The sequence below is a fragment of the Gallinula chloropus genome, assembly GCF_964237585.1.
Source record: "Gallinula chloropus genome assembly, contig: HAP1_SCAFFOLD_353, whole genome shotgun sequence".
Taxonomy (NCBI): domain Eukaryota; kingdom Metazoa; phylum Chordata; class Aves; order Gruiformes; family Rallidae; genus Gallinula; species Gallinula chloropus.
This window is the reverse complement of record NW_028168562.1, coordinates 10,135-32,817: the sequence shown is the minus strand read 5'-3', so window position 1 is coordinate 32,817 and position 22,683 is coordinate 10,135. Positions and strand designations below refer to the sequence as shown.

Here is a 22,683-nt window from a genome sequence, read left to right as displayed (position 1 = left end):
CAGGCAAAGGTAAACCCATGTCTGGGATTGCTTTTGCTCAAGGACCTGTTTGTACTTGGTGGGTAATGCAGAAGGATGGAGAAGTTCGATGTGTACCTCAAAGGGATTTGATTTTAGGTGAGAATAGCCAATATAATTAAAAAGGTAGAAATTGTATTATAGTAATTACTAAATAACCCATTACTGTACATTCATTATTGCTACTATTGCTGTATGTTGTTGCATGTTGTACCAATGGAGTTACAGCCGGAGTCATACAAGTCAATGCAGGAAGAGTGCCGCGATGACGGGACCAAGACCTGGTGTTCCAAGAACTTTTTCCTCCTTCCCTTTGAAAATGAACATCTTTGATTCACAGACTGTGAACATGGACCATGTCAGGTGTATCGGTCGAGAGCCCGAGATGCAGCACGCAATGATCCAACGGTGCATACTGACACCATGAGAGACTGTTACGACGAATGAAACCTGAAAATCATCATGGACTAAATGTTCATTCACTCAACAAACTCAGAGGAATGGTCCATGGACTAAGGGAATAATACCTGTATGCATGTGTGCGTATACATGGGTACATATATATATTTGTGCCTGAAACAAGGTTGTACCCAAAATAAATGGTTGGATCTGGTCATGATGTAAATGGTATGGAATAAGGGGTGGATAATGTCCTGGTTTTGGCCAGGATGGAGTTAATTTCATTTGTAGCAGCGGATGGAATGCTGTGTTTGAGAGTAAAAATGGGAGTAGTGCTGATAACGCCCTGATGTTTCTAGTTGCTGTCAGACAGTCAAGGACTTTCTCAGCTCTTCATGAGAAAGGAGGGGCGAAGCCAGGACAGGTGACCCAACTGCCCAAAGAGAGTATTCCACGCCAGTTACGTCCTGCCCAGGATATCGGGGGGCTGACGGGAGGAAGGCCTAAGGCGGCTCCAGGACGCGCGGTTCTTGGGGGACGGTCGGGTTCCGGGACGGCTCTGGGTGGCACGGCCTGAGCTGTGGGTTCGGTGAGAAACTGCATTGTGTATCAACAGCTTCATAGATTTTTGCTCTAAAGTCCTGTCAGCATTGTTATATTGTATCTTTCTGTTATCTTAGTAAACTGTCCTTATCCCAACCCACGGGCCTCTTAATTTCTTGGTTTTGGGGTTATTTGCCCCTTCCTTTTCCTTTTTCCCTTCCCTTACCTTCCCTCCCCCCCCCCCCCCCCCCTTCCCTTTTCCCTGCTTTTTTTCCTTTAAGGAGCAGGCAGCTGCGTGGTTCTCGGCTCTCAGCCGGGGTGAAACCATGACACTACTGTAGAAAGAAGAAATGAAACTGCCCATTGAGAACAGGAGCCAATACCAGGGTGGCAAGAAAGAAGAGAGTATATTAGAAAACAATGGAAATCCCCAGGGAGCAGAGCCAACTACGAAAAACTGTTGAATTATCAATTCCCTCCTATAGGCAGAGTTAAAAATGTTGGGTGGTGCAGATATGATGAGCCTGTAAAACAAAACGTATCCCAAATAACTGTGGAATGGGAATGTGGGCAGACTGAACGAACTTCCAAAAACGAAGGAGAATGCACCAACATTTGGTCCATGAGCATACTTCTAAGGTTTCAATATATGGCAAAGATCCCATCGTGTTTTAGATGGGATGGGTTGGAATTTACAGTAGATCCCACAGTAACAGATAAAAGTGCCAGTACATGAGAACAGGAGAAAATAGTCCCTTGGTGGCAATGCAAGCAGAGATATAATTGTAGTGCAGTAATTCAAGCAATCCAACCTGAACCCCCCCATTGGCAGCAGCTTTAAAATGTGGCTGTTTATGTCGAGGACTGAAAAACACTTTAAATGTAACAACCTATTGGAAAGTTAGCTGCTGGAGCTTGATTCCCAGTCCTGCATATTTAATTTGAGCAACAAGTGATGGTACTTGGACATCTCATCTACCAATAGATGGAAAACTCAAAAAAATTACTTTGGGACAACCCACATTATGCCCGATTTGGAAAAAATCTCCCTCTAAAGGAGGTCAAGAAAAATTACATTTGCTACAAGTGAAAAGATCAATGTTAGATGAAGATGATTGGAATGAGCCAGAAGCTGGAGTAAAAGTTGGTTGGGCACTAGAATCTCTTCTAAATCCCATGGCATCATACAGAAATAGGGCATGGTTATACCGATTGACTGGACAAGTCAAACATCTGGCCAATGTAACATGTAAGGATTCAGACAAATAAATGTACAGTTACAAGCCACATCAGGAAGGGCCATACAGAGTAGACTGGCACTAGATATGCTGTTGTTGAAGTAACATGGAGTATGTGGATTTTTGAGAGACAAAATAGATCATTGTTGTATACACATCCCAAATGTAGCTGAAGATGTAGAACATGACCGGGAATTGTTAGGTAAAATTGAAGGAGAAACACATAAAATAAAAGATGTGTCAGAAAGTTGGATAGATAAAATTTTTAAAGGCTTGGGGCTGAATCTGAGTTCTGGGGTAAAGTCATTAACTGAAACTTTATTCATTTTAACTGTGACATTCGTTGTGCTTGGTTTGGCGTATTATTGTTTGAAAAGTGAATTAGGTCAAAAACCAGAATGGATTCAAAAGAATTAAAAAGTACTATGGAGACAAATGATGAACAAATAGAGAATCCACCAGCATATGACAATTTGGCTTTCGATAATTCGACTGTGTGAAAAATAAGGTGTGAAAGTATTGAGAATGATCATCAATACTTTGAAAGGGGGGAAATGTTATAAATTAAACAATTGATTTTGATTCAGTCTAAGATATGATTTTGATTCTAAGAAAAAATAATAGTTATGAGAATATACAGCATGTTCAGACTTTTAGGAACAAGATGTTGTGTGCCCTTATCACTATGGAAAATCGCCATGGACTCTGCATTAAAACAGTGGGTACTGGTTATGGACCTTGAGCTAAAACAATAGATGCCAGAAGAAACTGGCTATGGCTACGAAAGATCAGCTGGAGATGAAATGAGCAAGCACAAGGATGGGGTTCACTTGCGGACACAGTGAGGAAGACGATCGACGGCCACCAGAGGACCCCGCTCAACATAACTATGCATGTGGGGAGGACATTATGTATGATAATGATTTCCAGGAAATAACATGAATATGTTAATCATTACCCTCCCCTCTATGTATTTAAAACAATCAGCACAGCTAACCAATGATTTTTATAGAATAAGAATACAGATAAAGTGAAGCAATCAAAAGCCAATCATTGGAAAGGTCAAGCTAAGAAGTGAGCATGATGGGCAATGATTTTTGCTAAGAATTGAATAAATGTGTTGTGCTTTGTACCTTTGGGTGAACAGGTCTTTGGTGGAGCCACCCCCTGTGTTCCCCAGTGCTGGAATAAAAAGAAATGCCTGCTTCTCTGCTCTGTGTAGATGGTTCTTCACAATTGTGACCACTAACAAAAGCAGGACACCTGCTCAGCAGCTCAGATCCACACAAGTCAATGGCTCTGGATGGGTTACACCCCGAGGGCAATGAGGGAGCTGGCAGAAGTGCTCCCCAAGCCACTTTCCCTAATTTACCAGCTGTCCTGGCTGACAGGGGTGGTTCTGGCTGACTGGAAGCTGGCACATGTGACACCCATCTGCAAGATGTGCCAGAGGGAGGATCCAGGGAACTACAAGCCTTTTAGCCTGACCTCAGTGCTGGGGAAGGGGATTGAACAAATCATCTTGTGTACCATCATGTAACACATGCAGGAGACTCCGGCCATCAGACCCAGTCAGCATGGGTTTAAGAAAGGCAGATTGTGCTCAAGGAAACTGATCTCCTACTATGACAAGGTGACCTGCTTAGTGGAGGAGGGGAAGGCTGTGGATGTGATCTACCTGGACTTCAGTGAAGCCTTCAACACTGTGTCCCACAGCATCCTGCAGGAGAAACGAGCCGCTCATGGATTAGATTGGTATACTCTGTGCTGGGTTAGAAGCTGGCTGAAGGCCAGAGAGTTGTGGTGAACAGAGCTGAATCCAGCTGGTGGCAGGTAACCCTGCTGTAAGGCAGAGAGGCTCTGCAGAGAGACTTGGCCTGGCTGGATTGATGGGCAGAGGACAGTTTTAAGGAGTTCAACAATGCCAAATGCACTTTGGTCACAATAACCCCAGGCAATGCTACAGGCCTGTGGCAGAGAGGCTGGAGAGCTGCCTGGAGGAAAAGGATCTGGGGGTGTTAGTGGACAGCCAGCTGAACATCAGCCAGCACTGTGCCCAGGTGGCCAAGAAGGCCAACAGCATCCTGGCCTGTATAAGGAGTAGTGTGACTAGCAGGAGTAGGGCAGTTATAGTTCTGTTGTCCTCAGCTCTGGTGAGGCTTCACCTCGAGTACCGTGTCCAGTTTTGGGCCCCTCAGTGCAAGAAGGACGTTGAGATGCTGGGCCGTGTCCAGAGAAGAGCGACAAATCTCTAGAAGTATTGGAGCACAAGACCTGTAAGGATCAGCTGAGGGAACTGGGGCTTTTTAGTGTTAAGAAAAGGAGGCTGAGCAGAGACCTTATCGCTCTCTACAACTACCTGCAAGGAGGGTGTAGGGTGTTTGGGTTCAGTTTCTTATCTCAATAGACAGGGATGGGATAAGAAAAAATGGTGTCAGATTACACCAGGGGAGATTTTGGTTAGATATAAGGAAGAAATTCTTTACTGAAAAGGGTAGTCAAGTATTGGAAGAGGCTGCCCAGGGAAGTGGTGGACTCACCATCCCTAGAGGTATTTAAATGGTGTGTAGATGTTGTGCTTGAGGACATGGTCTAGAGGTGGACTAGACAAGGTTAGGCTGTAGTTGTGGACTCGACTATGTTAAAGATCTCTACCAACATAAGTGGTTCTATGATTCTATGGTAGACTTCCAGGAAATTCTGGTTCTGTCATGGGGGGAAAGCATTGCCATTTCAGACAAGTAGACAAGTGATTCAGCCAATGAAAATGTTCTAATAATTTTTTTAGACATATCAGGAGAAAAGTAAAGAAAAAACTGTGCACCCTTCCAGGCACACATGATGCAAAGAGAGCACAGCTCGACATCACAAAGTGGCTGCGTCACAAAAGACCTGGGGGTACTACATTAGGAATGGGATGAACATGCACCATGTCATTACAGCACAGAGAAAACAGAAGGAAACAAACCCTTCAAAATACAGCTGATCCTAACGTGAGTTACATGGCCAGTGACAGCAGAAACAGATGAGCAGTTCGTCCCTGCTTGGAAACATCCAGTCCTCAGTTTCCACACAGCATCCTTGAGCTCCTGGTTCCTCAAGCTGTAGATGAGGGGGTTCACTGCTGGTGGAAAAACCGAGTACAGAAATGACACTACAAGGTCCAGAAATAGGGAGGAGATGGAGGGGGGCTTCAGGTAGGCAAAAAGAACAGTGCTGAGAAACAGGGAGACCACGGCCAGGTGAGGGAGGCAGGTGGAAAAGGCTTTGTGCCGTCCCTGCTGCGAGGGGATCCTCAGCACAGCCCTGAAGATCTGCACATAGGACACCACAATGAACACAAAACACCCAAAAGCTAAACAAGCACTGACCACAATGACCCCAATTTCCCTGAGGTAGGCATCTGAGCAGGAGAGCTTGAGGATCTGGGGGATTTCACAGAAGAACTGGTCAATGACATTGCCCTTGCAGAGGGGCAGTGAAAATGTACAGGATGTGTGCAGCACAGCACTGAGAAACCCACCAGCCCAGGCAGCTGCTGCCATGTGGACACAAGCTCTGCTGCCCAGGAGGGTCCCGTAGTGCAGGGGGTGGCAGATGGCAACGTAGCGGTCATAGGCCATGACAGTGAGAATATAGTACTCTGTGAAGATCAAAAATACAAAGAAAAAGAGTTGAGCCACACACCCTGTGTAGGAAATGGCCCTGGTGTCCCACAAGGAATTGGACATGGATTTGGGAATGGTGGTAGAGATATAGGCAAGGTCAGTAATAGAGAGGTTGAGGAGAAAGAAGTACATGGGGGTGTGGAGGTGGTGGTCACAGGCTATGGTGATGATGATGAGGCCATTGCCCAGGAGAGCAGCCAGGTAGATGCCCAGGAAGAGGCAGAAGTGCAAGAGCTGCAGCTCCCGTGTGTCTGCAAAGGCCAGGAGGAGGAACTGGCTGATGGAGCTGCTGCTGTTGGACATCTGCTGCCATCAAGTGAGGAGACCTGTCCAAGGAGGAAAAGGCACAATGAGAAATTAGGGAACTGTTCTTTGAGGAAAACCTCTTCCAATTCACATTGTCTTTCTACATTCAGGAAGACTTTTGTCAGGTCCCTTTTGAGAGGTCTGCTTTGTGCTGGCTTGAGTGTGTCACTGCTGGGAGGAGGGGTGGCTGTGGGGTCTTGAGAACTCAATCCTGCCTGGCAGCAGTCAGTAAATAGAAGGATGGTGTGATCTCAGACTAAATCCCCTGTTGATAGCAATGAGCTTTTCAGCACTGTCACTCCAATTTCACCCAAGGGCAGAAGAGATATTTGGAGCTTTGTTTTTCTTCCTGCCTGTACCTGAGGAGAGTTTTTCTGTCAGAACTGCCTGACATTGCTGCTGCAGTGCCAGTAAAACCTTTCCCTGAGTGCAGAGTGTGGAGACCTGCTCTGTCCATCAGGCCTACTCTCAGGTGCCCTGTGCTGGACACTCTGCTGCCTGAAGCTGTCACTCTACCTGCTTCTTTTTGCCTATTTCCCCTCCAGCTCTGTACTCACACACCTCATCCAATCTGCCCTGTACTCAGCTCTGCTCTGCAGACTCCTCCTGGCATCAGGACACTGCCCAGGGGAACCTCTGTGTGTGCAGGGCTCAGGAGATGCTCTGACAAGTCCTAATGACCAATGAGTTTGCACCTGGAGTGGAAAATGTATCCCCGGTGTTCTTAAAAAGTCACTGGGAAGTTCCCTGGGATCAACTGCAGCTGGTAGCAAACCTATCCTACACAGCACACTTAGACAGCAGAAGGACCCTACACTGTCCTTCCATGGGTCACACTTGCCACCCACAGCTTCTTTCTGCAGTGGTGCTGATGGAAGCCCAGCAGGCAGGCTGAGTGCTGACCCTGGCAGCTGCAGAGTCCTTGCCCCAGCACACACCCCCAGGGTGCATGGACCCTGCTCTCAAGGACAGCCCTGAGCACCCATCAAACATGCCCAGGAGAAGACAGCTGTTCTGCCCTGTCCCTCTGATGGGGCAGAAGGGCATCCCTTCCAGGCAGCACCTTCTGGTCCTATAGAGAACCTGTCCTCCTGACAGACCCCACACACTGCCCCATGTCCCAGCTTTAGGAGATCCCTCCAGGAACAGAACCTGCATTGCCCTGCACCCACAGACATACCAGGCAGAGACTGTGCAGATTTCTCCTCCAGTGACCTCTCAGCGTCTGTCAGCTCTCTCAGCATCACAGGTCTCCCCTTGTTGCCTACAGGCAGTGTCCCCAGCCCTGTGTGCTTGGCAGAGGAGGTGCTCCTGGGCACAGCTGTCTCTCTGCAGCTCTGCTGGGATGCCATGAGCTCCCTTCATCCCTGAAGCCTGGCCCAGGTCATCAAGAGAAGACCAGTTCTTGTAGGCTCCCTGCTGGTGTCTCAGGCTTCATGGGGATTGTTCTCATCTCTGACATTCTCAGGATATCCCTGCCCAGGGGCTGGGGGTCAGCATTGGCATTGCTGCTTCATCAGACCAAGCCAGGGTGTCCTCAGCCATCAGAGCTGCCTGTGCTTTGCCTGGGTTTGTCCTCATGGCCTCCAGTTGTCTGCTCTAACGAGCCCCTGGGGAGGCTTTGTCAGGAATGGCTCCCAGTGGGGCCTGTTAGTGCTTCAAGGTACTTTGGGCATTATTCCTGACTTGAACTTCTTGAGAGGTTTCTTCACTCTCATCTTGGTATCTGAGGTCTGGGGATTCAGCAGAAAAGACACCATGGGGCTCATTAACATCCAGAAAGCCCTTACAAGCATGGCTCTTCAACTAAGTTTCATTAAAGAGCTCAAAACTCCTACAACTACTTGGATTATAGTTGGGTCCTTAGTGATACAGGTTTCAAAGGAATTTCCCATGGAGGACCTTTTTCCAGTCACAGGTATTTTCTGTCATGGCTCAGTTGATAGAAGAAGTGACAGCAGCATCCTCTGATGGATATGGGTCTGCTAAGGAGATTTGGACAGGCAGGAAAAGCAGTCCCTTGAGATCCAACCCTGTCTGGATATCCTTGCTCTTCCCCAAGACCAGCAGTTCCCTCACTGGCCTCCTGGGACTCCCAACACTTTTCCCGGCATCATCTGTGCTGACAGGCACAGACAGATTTCTCTGACAACAAACAGCAGTTAAACATGATGCAGTTTAATAACCATGAAATCTCTCTCCTCAGCTGCTGCTATGGCCAAGCAGCATGTGAAGGGGGTCAGCTTTCAGAGGAGATTCTCTCCCAGAACAGTTTTATTCAGATACATAGAAAGGTCAGTTATTGTTGCAGTCTGGCGTAGCTGGGTGCTGGGAGAGGATGGGGGCTGCAGAAGTGGCTCCTGCAAGAAGCAGCTAGAAGTTCTCTGCAGGCCCTGCAGAGCAAACATTGGTTGATCCAAGGGCAGAGTCACTGCTGACCAAGGCCAAACTCATCAGTGATGGTCACAGTGCCTCTGGGAATCACATTTAGGAAAACATGAACACAAGAAGCTGCCTTTTTCCACCAGAGAAGGGAGTGAGAAGATGTAACAAGCTGTGCAGACACCAAGACTGGGAAGAGGAGGGAGGATGCCCAATGTGCCAGAGTGAAAGATGCCCCTGCACCCTGGGGAGAAACCCATGGTGGAGCGGGTGTCCCACCGCAGCCCATGGAAAAAGCCCAGACCCCACCTGCAGCCCGTGGAGAGGCCCCACGCTGGATGGAGCAGGTGGAGACAGACAGGAGATGCTGTGACCCACGTTGGAGCCAGCCCCTGCCAGCACTGGTGGCTCATGGAGAGAGACAGAGACACAGAGATGAGCAAGGGAGAGATTTGTGCCAGAGCAGTTTTGCTGGGGGGAGGCTGGTGACCCCGTGGAGGACTGGGACTGAGAGACACTGTGACTGGTGACTGCACCCATAGCAGTGACCCACGGTGGGGCAGCTGGGGAAGAGCTGAAGTCCTGTGGGAAAGGACTCACCTTGGAGAAGGTCGTGGAGGACTGTCTGCCATGGGTGGGACCCCACGGTGCAGCAGGGGGAGGGTGTGAGGAATGAATGACACCCCCACCCCGGCCAAGAAGGAAACCAACTTGCAAGGGACTGACCGAAGCCCCATCTCCCAGTCCCTGCCCCTCCCATGCCACAATGGGGGGGAAGAAGGCAGCAAAATCCTGACTACACTGAAGTCTGCAAGAAGGGAGGGGTGGGGGGAAGGTGCTTTAAGATCTGGTCCCGTTGTTTTAAGATCTGGTCACGCTTCTCATTATCCAACTCTGGTGTCACTGGGTGTGCAGTGCAGTGTAAGAAACCAGAGAGTTTTCTGTCCTTCCCTCTGTTGAGTCTGTTTTGCCCATGTTGTTCATTACAGGATGATCTCTCCCTGTCCTTATCTTGACTCCTAAGCCTCTTGATATCTATTTTCTCCCCTGTCCAAATAAAAAGGGGAGGGATAGATCGACTTTGGTGGGTGTCTGGCCTCCAGCCAGGGCTAAACCACCACACCCACACAAGCCATATGCCTCTCTCAGCATCAAAGCTAATCCAGCACCAATGAAACCACAATGTCATGCACAAGTAAGGTGCACACTCCTGGCCTGTCCACCACTCAGGCAAAGGTGATACCACAGCATCTACCACTGACATGTCCCCATTCCTGGCTTGTCAGCTATTTTGGCACCACTGACATCACAAGGACATTCACAAGATATCTGTCAGTTCCTGGCCAATCATACGTCCAGCCACCAGTAGCCTCAGAAGGACCTATACTGTCCATAAGCCTGGTCCTAGACTCAGGCTAGAGATACGTCCTCAGAACCCACACAGCCTATTGGTCTTTTCCCTGCCTATCAACTATTCAGGAAGTAATGATACTCTCTACACAAGTTTTGGGCTTTGTCTGAGCTATCAGCTACTTGGGAACCACTGACATCACAACACAGTCCATCTGCCTTCTCTTGTCCTGTCCGCTGTTCTGGAATCAGTGACCTCACAACAACCTTCACTGTCCACAGCCTGCTCCAGATCTGTCAGTATGACCTCACAAGCACGTATTCCCCTATTGGCCAAGGACACATTGTTGAGATATTCAGTTCCCACTGACCTCACAAGCATCTACCCAATCCATGAGGCTACTCTCCACATGCTTGAAGTATTCCATCTCAGACTTCTCAGGGCTCATTCTGCAGCCTGTTTAGGTGGGGGACCCGGATGGCTTTATCTTTGTGTTTCCTGTCACCTTTAAACATTTATTCTTCATTAAATTAAACCTTATTGAAGCAGGTTTGATCCATTGCATACCTAAGTGTCCTGGTTTCAGCTAGGATGGAGTTAATTTCTTTTCTTATAGTTGATGGAATGCTGTGTTTAGGAATTAGGATGAGAGCAGTGCTGAGAGCACCCTGATGTTTCCAGTTGTTGCCAAGTAATCAAGGACTTTTCAGTTATTCATATTTCCCTACTAATGAGAAAGGATGGGACGCAGCCAGGAAAGGTGACCCGAAGTGGCCAAAGGGGGTATTCCATACCCATTCTGTCATGCTCAGCACAAAAGCAGGGGCTGGTTGGAGGAAGCAGCTCCAGGACGTGCAGTTTTAGGGACAGTCCAGTTTTCGGGATGGCTCTGGGCTGGTTCCCTGGGAGGGAACATCTAAGCCTGGGCTATAAAGGACAGTGAGGAAGTTATGCCTGGGGTAACTGCTACCAAATTCCACGGTGTTCAAAATTCTTCTGTTTCAAGGAAATCCACAAGATGAGCTGGTCCAGCTGAGCCTTGTCTCTTTTGGGAAACTTGGGCTGGTGACCTGTGTAATTGTGGGTTTCCCACTCACCAGTCGGAAACCAGTTAATTCAGTTACAAATTTATTTTTATTAATTTAGCAGGCAGAGCAGCGCTGGGCAGCTGGAGAGTCTCAGCTCTACCAACGGCGCGCACGGTCCCCGTCCGAGTTAAGGTTTTTATAGTCTTCTAGTTCCAGGTCCCAATTGTTCCACTGAGACTTCGTTTAGTTTCCCGCGCGTGCGCCAGTTGTTGGTAGGGGCTCGTCTTCTACCTGCTGGTGGTCAATGGGATGAAGTCGCTTGTCTTCCTCACATGTTGACCCCTCTCCCGTATTTGGTCATCTTTAACAGCAAGCTCATTCATTGGCTACTTGATTTCTGTGGTTTCTACTTCTAAGTGACCTATAACTCAGTTCTATGCTTCGTTAGCAACTTACAATATACGTTACACAATCACTCTTACAAAATCAGAATGTTACGGCCTGTTTCAAGGTACATGCGGTTTACTGAACAAAGGCTCATCTATCACACCCATTTTCCCAGTCCCTGCCCCTCCCTGTGCCACAATGGGGGGAAGAAGGGAGAGAAATCCTGACTGTAGTGAAGTCTGCTAAGAAGATAGGGGTGGGGGTAGGGGCTTTAAGATCTTGTTGCACTTCTCATTACCTGAGTCTCAAGTCACTGGGTGTGCAGTCTTAAATTAGAGAGTTTTTTGTCCTTTATTCTGTGTTGAGTCTCTTCTGCCCATGACACTGATGATCTCTCCCTGCCCTTATCTCAACTCCTGAGCCTCTCAATATCTCTTTTCTCCCCTGTCCAACAAAAAAGGGGAGTGATAGACCGACTTTGATGGGCATCTGGCCTCAAGCCAGGGCTAAACCACCCCAGGTATTTCATCTCATTTCTCATTTCTGTGACAAAACAACATCACCTGAAATATAGTAGGATATTTCAAGGTCCCGTTGTCAGACTGTTTTCACCACTGACCAAGTGATGTTGGGGACACCATTCATGACAATACCGTTTTAATTTATCCCTATTCAGGGGTGTCCCTCCAGATTTACTCCAGTTCTTTAAGATGCAGCCTCAGGGAGAGCAGAGAAAGACTTATTTGGATGAAGAGAAACTTCCCTGCGTTACCAATACAGCGTGTAGGAACAAACCCACGCTGCTGATAGGACGTAGGCAGAGCTTAAGCCAAGCAGAACTCACACTGCTTCCTGAAAAGCCTTGCTTTCCCCCCATTTCTGTCCCTATGAAGTGGAAAACTCTACTTTATCAATACAAAGCCTTCCCCTGGGGCAAGCCTTGAGGTTTCTGTCATCACAGAGCCACTTTCAGTGCTGGTCCCCAGCCCAAAGTTCCCCAAGAGACAAGGCTCAGGAGGACGAGGCCATCTTGTGGATTTCCTGGAAACATCAGAATTTTGCCAGCCGTGGAATTGGGGAGCAGCTACCCCAGGAGTATCTTCCTCACTGTCCTTTCTACCCCAGTCTTAGGTGTTCCCTGTCAGGGGTGATGAGTAACATGATTTGGGAGGAGAGGTGAATACGATGGACATGTGCCTGTGCCCCTTTGTTGGGATTTCATCATCTCAGGGTGTCAGCTTTGACAGCCAAGAGAACCAGCTCCCCTGGGCTGCTCTGCAGCCACTGTCACCTCGTCTGTCCGGCTGGTCTCAGCGTTGCTCTGCAGTCGCTGTCACTCCCTGCAGCACGCTCTCCAGCACACGGGACATTTCAAAGATCCAACCAGAGCTCAGGAATTGGGGCAGTTGCCCATCAATGCTGGTTTTCACAGAATCACAGAATCGTAGGTGTTGGAAGGGACCTCCAGAGATCATCGGGTCCAACCCCCCTCCCAAAGCAGGTTCTTTAGCACATATCGCACAGGTCGATGTCCAGATGGGGCTGGAATCTCTCCAGGGAAGGAGACTCCACACCCCCCTGGGCAGCCTGTCCCAGGGCTCCCTCACCCTCACTGGGTAAAAGTTCTTCTGCATATTGTTGCAGAACTTCTTGTGCTCCAGCTTGAAGCTTTTTCCCCTTCTCCTGTCTCCACAGACCATGGAAAAGAGGCTGGCCATTTCCCCCTGTGTCCCACACTTGAGATATTAATAACCATTAATAAGATCCCCTCTTAGCCGCCTTCTCTCATGGCTGAACAGCCCCAGCTCCTTCAGCCTTTCCTCATAGGGGAGATGCTCCAGTCCTTTCATCATTCTCACAGCCCTTTGCTGGACTCTCTCCAGGAGATCCCTGTCTTGTTTATCCCAGGGAGCCCAGAACTGGACACAGTACTCCAGATGGGGTCTGAGCAGGGCAGAGTACATGGGGAGGATCGCCTCCTTTGACCTGCTGGCAAGGCTCCTTTTGATGCTTATGGCAGAGCAGCAGGTGAAGGCAACACCTCTGGGATCCTTCAAGGTGTCCCTGCAGCTCCAGGGAACCAACTTGGAATGACACTGAAGTCCTCAGTGACATTTCCTCCCTTGGTTGGGGAAAAATCCTTCTGTCCATCAGAGCATAGCTGGACAGGAGAGTCACCTTTCCTTGAGGAGGCAGGACCCCCAGGCAGGGATGGGGACGGGGGTCTTTCCCCTGTGGAGTATAGGGGGTATGACAAGTGACTCGAGACACCTCATTCTTCCCTTTCAGCTCTGGGGCTGGAATTGGATGCAGCTCTGGCCTATGGCTGCCACAGACCCACCAGTGCTGGGATTCCACTTTCTGAGTTCTAGTGGGCACAAAATAGGCACTTTCTGTTTGGGACCTCTTGGTCCCAGCTCCTATGGGAATTACTGGGGCTGGAGGGAAGGTGCCAGGATCCCCTTCCCCATGAGTGAAATTCATCTGATGGAAAGTGTGTGTCAGCCCCGTTTTCCCATACCCAGAACTGAAGACCAGGAAGGACTCTTTGGGAGCCCATGGGAGAGGCTTCTGCTCCTCAGCACACCTGGGAGTTTGAGAGACAAATCCACCATTTTAGATTTCCATGTTATAAATCTCTCCAAACTTCTGTCTTTTCCTTTTGCAACACTTTTCTATACCCAGAGTCAGCAAATGTCCAACAGCAGCTCCATCAGACAGTTCCTCTTCCTGGCCTTTGCAGACACTCCTTGGGAATTTGCAGGACTGGTACCGATAGCAGCAGAATAAATACTCACTTTTCCTTGTACCTGCATTACCCCATGTCTGACTCTGTCCTCTCCCTCATCATTCAGGTGTTTTTACACCTCCTGATGCAAAGGCCATGCCTAAAGACATCTTTTCCTGAGACTGGCTGAATGTATGCACTTCACTTGGCTCACTGGTTTTCAACTCCACTTGCTCTTTGGTTATTCAGCTGCCACTCAGCTCTCTGGTTTATGCTTTGGGCTTCAGAGAGTTGGAAAACATCTCATCATTCAGAACTCTAATGAAATGTTCTGTCAGAAGGTCAGTGTGTTGATAAGTGACCTTTCTATGTGTCTGATTACAACTGTTCAGGGAGAGAATCTCCTCTGAAAGCCGACCCCTTCACACGCTGCTTGGCCATAGCAGGCAGCTGAGGAGAGAGATTTCATGGTTATTAAACTACATCATGTTTAACTGCTGCTTATGCAGCCCCAGGGCTGCAAAGCAAGGACGAGGTGCCTCGAGTCACTTGAGATACTCCCTACACTCCATAAGGGAAAGAGCCCCCTCCCTGTCCCTGCCTGGGGGTCCTGTCTCATGAGGAGACAAGGAAAAGTGATTCTGCTGCCCAGCTCTGGTTTGATCAGGAGAAAGGACTCTGCTGGACAGAAGGATTTCTCCTCAGCCAAGGGAGGGAATGTCAGAGATGAGATCACAGAATGATCCCCATGGGGCCTGAAGGAACCAGAGGGGGCCTAGAAGAACTGGTCTTCTCCTGCTGAGCTGAGCCAGGCTCCTGGGATGGAGGGAGCTCATGGCAACCCGGCAGCACTGCAGAGAGACAGCTCTGCCCAGGAGCAGCTCCTCTGCCAAGCACAAAGGGCTGGGGACACTGCCTGTAGGCACCAAGGGGAGACCTGTGAGGCTGAGAGAGCTGATGGATGCTGAGAGCTCACTGGAGGAGAAATGTCCACAGCCTCTCCCTGGTATGTCTGTGGGTGCAGGGCAATGCAGGTTCTGTTCCTGGAGGGAACTCCTAAAGCTGGGATACGGGACAGGGTGTGGGGTCTGTCAGAACAGGATCATCATTGGACCAGTAAGTGCTGCATAGAAGGGATGCCCTTCTACCTTATCAGTAGGACAGGGCAGGACAGCTGTCTTCTCCTGGGCATGGAGGCAGAGGTGTGAAGCAGCATGTGCACCCAGGGGTGCCCGGGCTGTCCTTGTGAACAGGGTCCCTGCACCCCAAAAACTGTGTGCTGGGGCAGGGACTCTGCTGCCGCCAGGTTCAGCACTCAGCCTGCCTGCTGGGCTTCCAGCAGCATCACCCCAGAGTGGCCAGTGACCCATGGAAGGACAGTGTAGGGTCCTTCTGCTGTCAGTGTGCTGCGTAGGACAGGTTTGCTCCCAGCTCCAGCTGATCCCTGGGAACTTCCCAGAGACTTTTCAAGAACACCAAGGACGCTTTTTCCACTCCAGGTAAAGAGTCTTTACTTTGAATTTTTGGCTCCTGTTTGCTGGGTGGGAAGTGGGAGCTGAGCTTTTCTTGGTCATTAGGACTTGTCAGAGCATCTCCTGAGCCCTGCACACACAGAGGTTCCCTGGGGCTGTGCCCTGATGCCAGGAGGGGTCTGCAGAGCAGAGCTGAGCACAGGCCAGAATGGATGAGTTCTGACAGCACAGAGCAGGAGGTGACATGGGGAAAGAGAAGCAGCTGCAGGGACAGTTCCAGGCAGCAGAGACATTGTCAGGGAGGGAGAAGGAGCTGCTCCCAGAAATGCCCTGGCTGTGGAGATTTGGGACCTCCCTGATATCCCCAGCAGTGTTGACACACAGCTACCCCCTCATTTCTACCACCCAGACTTCCAGGGTTTCAGAGTGAGTTCCTTTCTGTCTGTCTTTCCCTGACTCTCCAGTTATGAGTTAGCCCAGGCTAACTCAGCTCACCAGTGCTGGCTGCTTGGGGAGGTTAACTCTGGACTGGCCTTAACCAGGACACTGGCCTTGAGGCAGCTGGTGTTTGCTCTGCGGGACCTGCAGAGAGCTTCTGGCTGCTCCTTGCAGCAGCCACCCCTGCAGCCCCCCTCTTCTTTACCAGTACCCAGCTCCACAAAGCTACGACAGGCTCTGAGCCCCAAGTCCAACTTGAAGCCCTGACATACAGGACTCCATTCTCTCTCCTGAGCCCCAGGACTGGCCTCATGAGCTGGGTTTCAAGCCCCCGACATGCCAGACTTGGGCTCTGCTGTAAGCCTGCACATGTAGGGCCCGTCTCTGCCTCCCATGGGGGTGCCCCGACACTATGGGCCTGATCCCAGCCTCACCACATGCAGCTGCTTCGCCCAGCCTTACCCCACGAAGCACAGGTGAGGTCTCAGCCTGGCCCAAGGCTCCTGGGCCAGGCCTAAGGCAGAGTGGGAGCTGAGCCAGAAGCCCCCGGTGCCCACTCTCAAGGCCCCAGCAGCCTGGAGCTCACACCCTGACACCATTACCATTATTGTGGTCGTCGTGGGGACACCACGTTGGTCCTTGTCCTCCCCTCCTGACCCTGGGCCAGAGCTTGGTGCAGCAGGTTTCTCCCAAAGACCCCTCCCCACAAAGCTTCTCCCCTCCTCCCTGAGAGCGCAGCTCAGAGCAGCCCAGGCCCCTCAGCCCCAGCGCAGCCCACGGCTGCCAGCCCCCAGATCAGACCCAGCGATAGAGGAGCCATGTTTAGTTTATTGGCAGGCTGTGCTGTCCTGGGGCAGGTGGCCCCCACTTCCTGGGGACCGCCTGCCACCTCCCTGTCACAGGTCCATCGACGGCTGGAAGGGTCCTGCGCGGGAGGGTGCGGACGCTGCGCTTACGGTGCCCTCCTCCTGCGCCGCCGCCTCATCCTCTGCTTGCCGGTGCGGCGGCGTAGGACAGAGCGGCCACCTGGGGAAGAGGGAGTCTGTGAGTCCCCTGCCCCGCTCCCTGCTGCGCGGCCGCCCTTCCATCGCCCACTGCCCACAGCCCCAGGACGTCCCACGGCGCCTGGGAACAGGCCCCCGTTTCCATCGCCTACCTCGGCGTTGCCGCCTGCGGCTGGCAGCTGGCTGCCTCCGCCTTCTCCGGCTGAGTGTCTGCCCGGAGCGCCTGGAGCGGGGTCTCTGCCGTCGTCTGCTCCGGCTCCGGCTGCGGCTGTGGCTGCGGCTGCGGCTGCGGCTGCGGCGGTACCTGGCCATGGCTCCTGCTGCCACGGCTGGTCTTGGGCTTCTGGCAGCCCCACGGCCACGATGCCCCGATCTGTAGTAGGGGTGAGTGTGAGGTGTGATGACATCACAGTGTCGAGGGGTGACAGTGCAAGGGGGCAGCCAACCACTTGCCACCTCGTGGGCAATGTCATTTCCTGGTGTTGCCCGGCAGACCAAGAGGAGCCGGCGCTGGCCATCAACATGCCCCCAGCCCCTTGCCCGAGGAGCTGAGGGTCAGCCGGGGGCTGAATTCATTCGAATTTCTAAGAAAAGACAGGGTCATGCACATTATTTCCAGGAAGTCATTCACATTCACTCCTCCCAGATAGAGCACACTCGGGGACACTTAGGGGGTCTTCTGGTGGTCTTCAGCACATGTTCTTTATGGTTTTCTCCATAGTTTCTAAAACTCATTCCTGCACAAACTCATTAATAACCCCTTATAGCTGATAATTGGTCGTTGGTCTCATTTATGACTCCCCTGTCGTCTTTATCTTCAAGACTGATACACTGTTTGGGTTAAATTCTGTAGCTGCTCTCACAAAAGAGCTCACACGGCTACAGCCATATTCTACTAACATCCAAACCAGATCTATTCTCAAAACAATAATATAATTTCTTATATTAAAGTGATATTAATTAATTGTCTCCTAAGCTACATCTCTATGAATCTACTCAGCATTACTGCATTTCATTGAATCAGTATTTGAGAGGATTCCTTCCACCTTTCAGGTGAGGACATTCCCACTTGGCTGCTCCGATGCTGGGATATGGAGGCCAGTAGCCTGGAATCATCCGACAGGGAGGCCAAGCAGCTGGGATCCCTGGATAAGGAAGGAGGAACTGACAAGGCAACTGGGAAAAAGTCAAAATCTCTTCAGCTTTTGGAGGAGACTCACTTCAAGTGTGAGGGAAAGGCATCCCTTTGGTGAAGATCTTCTACGTCAGCCAATCCAATGGCTTGCCGTGGAGAAAGCGATCCAGTACCTGAGACAATGAGCTGTGCCAGAGATGCTTTATTACAACCCCGACAAGGTGCAGTTTCCCACCCATCCTGATGAAGCCCAATGGACCCAAGCCACGGGGTGTAAGGGTGCACAAAGCCACCATCTCTGTACACCAAGTCACTGTCAAGAACAGACTGGAAAGCCAAGCAGCACCAGCATGGAATGAACTGGCAGTCGGACTCCAACAACAGGAAAACAGTCTTGCTCCTTCCCTTGCCTCACCAGTGGAGAAACTGGTCCAGCAACTCCAAAGACAACCTGCCCTACTCCTCACCTCTCCAGAGCAGTATCCCAGCTCCAAGGAGAAGGCATCCCTCTGCTCTAGAGAGAGACTAGAGAAGGTATATGCCACAAGTCATGCAGGGTTTGTACCCGTGTGACAACAAACACGCCCCTCCCCAAAACCCCACAACAAATCCCAGGTGAAGAGGAGAGAATGGCGCTTCCAGCCAGCTTGGTCTGGTTTCATCTGGCAGCAAAGCCACTGGCACCCAGGAGGTGCCTTGGTCAAGTTCTCTAGGGCATGTGGTGGAAGCCATCCCTTCTGTAGGAGGCCACGCAGGTGCTGGCGGAATGGCTCGAGTCCCAGTGGGAGCAGCGACGGGTTCTGTCGGAGCACCAGCTGCAGGAGCTGGACCAGCGGCAGCGGGTGGCAGAGACCCGCCAGCTGCAGCGCTGGAAGGAGGCTGAGCTCCGCCAGACACAGGCGCTGCTGCAGCAGGAGTGCAGCACTGCCACTCGCCGGGCTCGCCACCTGCAGCAGGCCCTGGCTGAGGAGATGGTGAGGCCCATCAGGGGCAGGAGGGAGGCCCTCAGCAAGCTGCGGGATGTCATCAGCCAGCTCCAGTGGGAGAGGGATGGCAACCAGCCCGTCCGTATCCGCATCCTCCAGAACCAGCTGCGGCTGGAGAGGGAACTCTTCCTGTTCTTCCTGCAGCGCTTCAAGGGTGAGCTGCCCACCTCCCCTGGCACGGCCCAGCCCAAGGACCCTTCTGGGCAGCAGGGAGATGCGGAGAAGCAGAGCTCCTGCTCCTCTGGCAGAAAGGAGCCCCAGGCCCTGGCAGCACCACAGAAGAGTCTGCTGGAAAGCCAGAACCCTGGACACCTCACAACAGGCAAGGCTGTGGCACATGCTCAGCTCCAGGTGCCGGAGGGGGAAGAACTGGTGCTGCCTGGCAGCATACGCAGCCTTCTACTGGAGAAGAAGAGCTGCCTGCAGCAACTTCTCCAAGACCTGGAGAAGGAAGGGAGGGCCATTGGGATGAGGACCACCCAGCTGAGAAAGGAAGGCTTTCCAGAAGCAGGCAAGGAGGTAGAGAACATGCAGCAGACAAGGGCTAAACTCACTGCCCTTGCCATGAAGCTGGCTGAAAAGTCCAGGCACCTGGAGCAGACCATGAATCACCTGGGCAATACTCCAGTGCCATGGCCCATCCACAGCTCTGCTGAGGAACTCTGCACGGCACCGGTTCCTCAGCAGCAGGATGGAGAAATGGGAGAGCCTGGGCAACTCACACCAGTGTCAGGGGAGCCAGACTCTGCCACCCAAGGAAACATCTGTGTTCCCACCCAGCCTGAAGAGGCCCAGTGGAAACTGGAAGCTGAGAGAGAAGTGGCAGAAAGGAGCCCACAGCTGCAGAAGGAGCCAAAGGGGACAATGTTCTTGCTCCTGAGGAAAGGCAGGCGTTTGTGGAGGTCTGAGGCTGAGCTACTCAGGCAATACAGAAAAATCCTGCAGGGCTTTCAAGCCTGCTTGGTTGACCTGAATGTCCTGTTGGGCATGCAAAATGGACACCAGAAGCTGTACCAGGAATGGGAACAGCTGGAAAGATCCAGCTGTATCAATTCCAGGCAGCACCAGGCTCCCCGTGACAAGGAGTCCATCCTCCTGGAGCCCATGAGAAAACAACCATTCAAGCTTCGAGCCTTCATAGCTCAACACAGCTACGACCCTTTCCAGGGTCCCAACCAGCGGCCTGAGCTGGAGCTTCCTCTTGTTGCTGGACAGTATGTTTACATCTATGGAGATGTGGATGAAGACGGGTGGTATGTGGGCGAGCTGACAGACGGCACCAGAGGATTCGTCCCCTCCAACCTTGTTGAAGAAGTCTCCGATGAGGCACCACCTGATGACAGTGGAGACTCTTCAGACGACAGTGACTGGTCCTTTCTTCCAATGCCTTCTCCATAAAGCTTTTCTTGACAATCTCTGTGTAATCTCAGTCTTGCTCCACTGTGTATGTGAATAGAAAAAGATCTGTCATCACACATGCCACTGCTTCAGAAAAAGGGTTTCTAGGATGCTGAGTCAGAAAAAGAAATTGGACGGGAAAAGGAACAGTGGGGCAAAGAGGAGGAGAAGGTAGAGGAAGAGAACACAGAGGAAGCACTATGCTGACAGAAAGAGAAAGTATCAGAAGAGTGGAGGAAAGGAAGAGAGGGAGAAAGAGAGGGAGAGAAGGAAAGGAAAGGGAAAGGGAAAGGGACAAGGGCAGGAAGGGGGAGAGAGAAATTTCATTTCTGGTGAAAAATAATCAATGAAACTCAGAAAAGAACCCCTCAAAAAAAAAAATCCCACAACAAGTTCTCATATTTGGAAGGGGTAAACTGGTGTGTCCAAAGAAAGAGAAACATGATCCAAATCCCAGAAACACTTTCAGTATTGATTCTTGGGACTATTGGGCAAAGGCCTAAAGTGAAGTGATATCTTCTGTGAGCCAGTCCATGAGAACATAACTGAAAGGAGCTTCAGAGGGATGAGAAAACACTCAAGGCAATGGCAGAGCTTATTCTTTTCTTCCACTGGACCAGCTGGGCAGTGACACCACCCGCATCAGGACATCTCAGAATCACAGAATCACAAGGTTCAAAAGACTTTTAGGATCATCGAGTCCAACCATTCCCATCCTGTGCTAAACTATATTCCTAAGTACCTGATCTCCCCTTTTTTGAAACACATCCAGGGATGGTGACTCAACCCCCTCCCTGGGCAGCCTGTTCCAGGCCCCAACAACTCTTTCAGTGGAAATATTTTTCCTAACATCTAATCTGAACCTGCCCTGGCAGAGCTTTGTGCCCTTTCCCCTCGTCCTATCTCCTGTCACTTGCAATTTTAGCATAGAAGGCAGGTTGGTCAGGCAGTTGGTAAACTCATGCCGACTCTTCCTAATCCCTTTCTGCCCCCAGCTTTCATCACGAATCTCCTGAAGGACAATGCTCCAAACCCCAGGGGATGGTGGTCTTCCTTTCTCTGTGCCAACACACTTGCAAATCTTTGCATAGTGTTTTTACTTTCTCATTTGAACACCCAGAAAGCACTGAGCAGATTAAAGAGCAGTTTGCCACTTAGTCCAACACTTTCTCTTCATGGATCTTCCTGTTGTCAGTGTTGGTCAGTGCATAACCAGCTCAGGAGGAAATATTTCTGTCTACTGCTGAAGGGAAACTCTGGCAGAAAATTGATTTACTCAACATCACACCTCAGTCTGTTGTCAAGGCGGGAGCAGAACTCGGGCCATGCTCCCTCCTGGTCACATACTCATCCCCAAATTCATCACATGACAGCTATTGCCAAGAGCATACTCTTCCATTCCAACCTGTGAGACAAATAAATACTTCTTCCATCCCGTGACCTCAGCCTGAGGTTTCGTTTACATTATAAACACACGTGTCTAATTTACAAACCAAAAAGCGACACAAGGGCAAAGTGAGGTATCTGAACTGCAACATGCACTTGGCTCTGGAATAAGGCATTACTGGGACCACCAGCTCCCTGGGGATGGTGAAAAGAAAGCATGTACACAATTGCAAAAACACAAAGAACATTGTTTTTGTTGGAAATGGGAAGTGAAAAATATCTTATTCAGGGTTTTAATAGGAAAACGCCCAGCAGGGTGATGTCCTGATGCTCCAGGGAAGATAAAGCAAGGGCAGGATGTGATTGTGGGGTGGGTTTCACGTCTCCTCTCTGTTTTGTAAGAGCCTGTGGAAGGATGTGTTACACAGCAGGACTGCTGCCACGTGAGACCTGAGGTTAGGAAAGGTGCTGCGCTTCAGTGTGACTCCCTGAGTTACGTCTGCAGCAGATACAGACAGATTTGCTCTCTCCGGGGTGGTGGGAAAGAGGCCTGCAAGTGGATCCCGGCTGCTCCTCGGGGTGGCAGTCAGCAGGTGCTTCCCTTTAAACGCTTCTATCCCCCACCCGCTTATTCAAGTTCATGTGGATCCCAGAGATCTCACAAAAACAACCCCCCAAAATGCCCAGAAAATGCTCCCCTCTGTTCTCCACTCCCCAGGGGTGTCAGGTTGGCACTACACACGATGGTCAGAGCACCACGGCCGCCCGGCAGCCCCTGCCCCAGGCCTGCAGCTCCCAGCATTCCCCATGGCAGGC

General features: G+C 50.7%; 1 protein-coding gene across 1 annotated transcript; it reads right to left on the bottom strand.

Moving 5' to 3' along the window:
* Positions 1-5,134: 5,134 nt before the first annotated feature.
* LOC311204351 (olfactory receptor 14C36-like) lies at positions 5,135-6,169 on the bottom strand (the record flags this gene model as incomplete). Its single annotated transcript, XM_084280780.1, has 1 exon — positions 5,135-6,169. The coding sequence occupies one exon, from the start codon at positions 6,167-6,169 to the stop codon at positions 5,135-5,137; it is 1,035 nt and encodes a 344-aa protein (XP_084136906.1).
* Positions 6,170-22,683: the final 16,514 nt, after the last annotated feature.